General features: G+C 41.9%; 1 protein-coding gene across 2 annotated transcripts; it reads right to left on the reverse strand.

The window, feature by feature from the left end:
* Positions 1-585: 585 nt before the first annotated feature.
* On the reverse strand, positions 586-1,833 carry LOC104956779 (UBX domain-containing protein 4-like). 2 transcript variants are annotated; one of them, XM_010784314.1, is made up of 3 exons: positions 1,664-1,833; positions 1,255-1,457; positions 586-1,058 (listed from the first exon to the last, which is right to left on the reverse strand). In XM_010784314.1, exons 1-3 carry the CDS (start codon positions 1,811-1,813, stop codon positions 920-922), a joined length of 492 nt encoding a protein of 163 aa, XP_010782616.1. In that variant the 5' UTR covers positions 1,814-1,833; the 3' UTR covers positions 586-919. The 2 variants fall into 2 exon arrangements, with proteins under 2 accessions (XP_010782616.1, XP_010782615.1); XM_010784313.1 differs by having other exon boundaries at positions 1,255-1,460; positions 1,664-1,832.
* Positions 1,834-5,044: the final 3,211 nt, after the last annotated feature.

Genomic DNA, 5,044 nt, shown 5'->3' on the forward strand with positions numbered 1-5,044 from the left:
ATAATGAATCCCAACAATATGAAAACCAAACAGGGTTTAGAAATATTTTCACTTCATATTATTTTATGTATGTAATATAAAGAAGACATCTCCAATTGCCCGTATATTTAAATACACAAATTAAATAGGTTTACTTTTCTTTCATGTCGTTTACTATTTGGATGAGTACATTTAAAAACGAATCCAGCTGAAACCGTTGTAGCCGTTGATGGGACGTTACAAGCCATATATTTTTTTAAAACTCATTCGTCACCGTCACCCGTTGCATCCTGGGATATGGTACACCGCGGAGTGTACATCAGATGTATCCTCTAAATCTGGGGAAAGAAGGCTGCATTTGCGGCCAGCATTCGGAGGAGTCTTGTCTTTTTTTTGAATTGGGACAGCCTTCGTTTGGCGGAAGTGATGTATGCGGTCTCCGATTGCATCCTCAGGAGGATGCGGCCGCTGAATTGGGACACAGCTATAAGCTCAAACTGTTCAAATAATCAACAGGTTTGGATGATGACATCATGTTGACCTGGATAAGTTCACACGTGTAAAATAAAAATCTTTAACCTTGTTAACAAAAAAACCAAGACACAATTGAATGGATCATTGGAAAACAGAATGCTTTCATTTTATTTTTTGCAGGCTGAATGAGGAAATATGTTATACATCTGAAATAAGCATGTCTTCATTCGACTCCATGACATAATGTGAAAGCTCGCTCAGTTCACATGTTCTGGTTTGTTCGCTTTTCACAACCGGAAGGGGCTGCTGTAGCTTGAGCCGGGTTAGGAGACACCATCAACACAAAAACACTCTGCTGATGATTATTATTGGGGGGTCAGGGCATAGGCCTGGGACACAGGGAGAGCACAGAAAGATCAGCCCCAAGTGCAAAAGCAACATTTAAAGAAGTCAAACCGCTGCTGCGCTACATCTGCTGGGTGGAGTTCCCGTTCCAGGTGTTGTTCTCGTCCTCGCTGTCCTCCTGGTTCCTCAGCCTGCAGATCTTACCATCTTTCCTGAAGTTCTTGGGCCGCTTCTCTGCAGTGTGATTGGGGAGAGTTTCTCTGACACACACACACACACACACACACACACACACACACACACACACACACACACACACACACACACACACACACACACACACACACACACACACACACACACACTTTAAACAACATGTTCTCTGAATGGCTTGGGGCATTTTGTATCGTACATATACGTTTATATCTGTGTGAAATGAAGCAGTGACTGGCTCACCTGTCAGAGGCTGCTGCAGCGGCAGAATAAGAGCTGGGCTGGGGGCCGGGGCCTCTCTGTGCTGCTCCTGGAGGGGGCGGGGTTGCAAACAGGAAGGAGCTGAGGAATCTCCCAAAAGCTAGCACTGGGTAGAGGATTGTGCACAGGAGGGCCCAGACACCGCCCCCTGAGGACTGCAGCACCGTGTTAGCAGGCCTGCCTGACTGCTGCAACATATAGTACAAACAGGTTTAACAGAGGCTGAGAGAACCCCATTCTAACTGGAGCTCTGCACTTCACACACAGAGACACTGATACCCACACACACATCAGATCATTTCCCAAATGTTGAATCATGCCTTTAAAAGCAGTGCAACATCAGAGTGACTGTTCCGAGCGTACTGTGTGGATCATCACTGAGCGTACTCACTGGCAGAAGCACGATGGACGCACTTGGAGTAAGCTCCAGCTCTAGAAAAGTCTTATTCAGGTCTTCGCTGGTGAACTCCCGCCGAGGGAACATGGTTGCCAGCGAGAAGTTGCCGTAACGGTTTCCCACCTCCTGAAATAGGAACACCATCAAATATTTCACAGTGATTTTGCATGAATGCACAGACCCAAATTTCAAGGAAGTTGGGATTTTGTGTAAAACGTAAATCAAAACACAATGATTTGCTAAGTCTTTTCGACCTATATTCAATTGTATACACTAAAAAGACAAGATATGTAATGTTAGAACCGATAAACTTTATTTTGTTTGCAAATATTCACTCATGTTTAATTTGATGCCTTTCAAAAAAGCTGGGACTGAGGCAACAAAAGACTGCGAAAGTTGAGGAATGCTGAAAAGACTCATTTTTGGAACATTACACAGGTGAACAGGTTATTATGGGGTTTCATCATATGCCGTTGCCATGGCAACGCATCCCTCCCCAAAAAACACGATGTTGTCATAACTCCAATGCAAATGGTCAAAACAGCACCAGACTTCAGATGATGGCTAATGGTCCGGCCCTCAACAGCTCTATGTCAATTATGGGGTGTCATCATATGCCGTTTCCATGGCAACATATCCCTCACCACGAAACACGGTGTTGTCATAACTCCTCTGCAAATGGTCCAAACGGCACCAGTTCACACCGGAATAAGTTCCCTGTGGGAAGATTACGCAAATTAAGCCGCTGACGTCACTTCTTCTTCTGCTTTGGGTTTACTGGCAGGCCGCAAACCAGTTCACGGCGTATACTGCCACCCGAAGTTCCCGGCCGGAAGTCCCCAGAGTTGGGGACTGGCTTCAGTAGAAGCTGCTGGGACTCCAGCCGACACCTCCTCATCACTCCACCGCTCCCATGTTTTTTTTTGTGTTGCCATAAGTTATTCTCTCTCCGTTGGTGCGCGGGGCTAATGCTAATGCCAGCAAATACAATGGCGGCTTCACAAAACTTTTCAGAGTTCTACGGGGCGTGGTTTGCAATTTGCCCAGCCAATCGAAATTGGTACTTTTTTCTATCCTGGGGATAGGTGGTACTCACCTATCTAGTGCCTGCTAGAGAGCAGGCACTAAAAGACATTTTCCGATCGGCCTGAAATTTCCCACGTTTGCCAACGGCCGAGTCCTCGAGACACCTACGTGACACCTCGACGTGCGGAAAACATCTTGCGGAGCGTCTAAGACCCGTTCAATGCTGCTTGCAGCTTTAATTAGTGTAATTTTTACTTTTCTTCTGACATATGTTATGGTCCACAATGTTTATTTCCGCGATTTAAGCAAGGTTTTTCTTGGACAGATGTCTTTAAGAAGGTAGGGCTATCTATTCTAATGCAGTGCAGAGATTATGGCTTATCTACATGTTGTTAGCTACAATATATGGGGAATTAAAAATCCGATTAAGAGGAAAAAGATCTTGGGACAATTAAAGAAGCTGGAATGTTCTGTAGCTCTGATTCAGGAAACTTACCTAACCGAAATAGAGCACTTAAAGTTAAAGAGAGAGTGGGTTAACCAGGTCTATAGTGCATCATGTGGGAACAGAAAAAAAGGGGAGTGGCCATCTTATTTAACAAATCAGTATACTACAACAATTAGAAAGTCTTACAGGACATTGAGGGTCGTTATGTTATGGTGATTGGAACGATAGCAGGTCTAAAAATAACTATCTTAAATGTCTATGCACCAAATGAAGAATGCCCACATTTTTTTTAAAGATTGCAGCCCTACTGGCAGATAATGGAGAGGGAATAATAATCATAGGGGGGACTTCAATTTTATACTGAACAACGAAATGGATAGATTACCTTTAACGATGAGACCCCTACCTAAAATGTACAGAAATGTGGTTAACATGATGAGGGAGTTGGGATTAGTCGACATCTGGCATAATTTGCATCCAAGCGACAGAGACTTCACGTTCATGTCCCACGTTCATGGAAGTTACTTGAGAATAGATAACTTTTTTTGTATTAAAAAAGGACACATACCGAATAAAAGATAGCGTAATTGAACCAATCACAATTTCAGACCACAGTCCTGTCTCTATAAAAATTAATTTAGGGCTAGATAAATGTTTTAAGTACTGGAGATTCAACGTCCCTACTGGCAGATAACCAGTAGAAATCAAATTGTCTCTATCCGAATACTTTGCCTTGAACGATAATGGTACTGTCTCTCCTTCGGTGCTATGGGATGCGAGTAAGGCTACAATTAGGGTTAAAATTTTAGGTTATAGATTAAAGAAGCAAAGACTTGCGAAACAACAAGAATTGGAAACAGAAATTCAAAGGTTAAAGAGGGAACATAAGCAATCTAGAAAAGAGGAAGTACTTAAAAAGTTAAAGGAAGCTAGAATGAAACTGGATGAAGCATTAACATACAAAGCAGAGGGAGCCCTCAGGTTCATAGATAGAAAATATTATGAAATGAGAAATAAGGCTAGTAGATTATTGGCATTTCAATTTAGGAAAGCCCAGTCCAGCCGCATAATCTCTAAAATTAGAAATCCCGAAACAAACCAGACAGAAACAGACCCTAAGAAAATATCAGATTATTTTGCAAAATATTAGGCATATTTGTATAAAGAGCAAATTCAGGAATTTAAGAAATAAATAATTTGTGATTTCTTAAAACCCCTCAAAATCAAAAAACTGACAAATGACGAAGCATCTAAATTAGCAGAGTCTATCAGAGAAGAGGAAATGCAAGAATCCATTGCTAAACTAAAGAACAACAAATCACAAGGAGTAGATGGGTTTGCAGTGTAATACTGTATAGAGTCTTCGTGAATGATCTTTCCCCTATATCAGGCCTATTCAAATGGCGGCCCGCGGGCCAGATGCGGCCCAGAACCAACTCCCGAGTGGCCCAGCCTCACGTGGCCAAATTCCTACACTAGTACAGACCATGAATGCAACACTCTCGCGTTGCATAGAAACCTTTATATACAGGACTGTCTCAGAAAATTAGAATATTGTGATAAAGTTCTTTATTTTCTGTAATGCAATTTAAAAAAACAAAAATGTCATACATTCTGGATTCATTACAAATCAACTGAAATATTGCAAGCCTTTTATTATTTTAATATTGCTGATTATGGCATACAGCTTAAGAAAACTCAAAAATCCTATCTCAAAAAATTAGAATAGTTCCTCAGACCAAGTAAAAAAAAAAGATTTATAACAGCAAAACACAATCAAACATTTGAAAATGTCCATTAATGCACTCAGTACTTGGTTGGGAATCCTTTTGCACGGATTACTGCATCAATGCGGCGTGGCATGGAGGCAATCAGCCTGTGGCATTGCTGAGGTGTTATGG

The sequence above is a fragment of the Notothenia coriiceps genome, unplaced genomic scaffold, assembly GCF_000735185.1.
Source record: "Notothenia coriiceps isolate Sejong01 unplaced genomic scaffold, NC01 NC01_scaffold00026366, whole genome shotgun sequence".
Taxonomy (NCBI): Eukaryota; Metazoa; Chordata; class Actinopteri; order Perciformes; family Nototheniidae; genus Notothenia; species Notothenia coriiceps.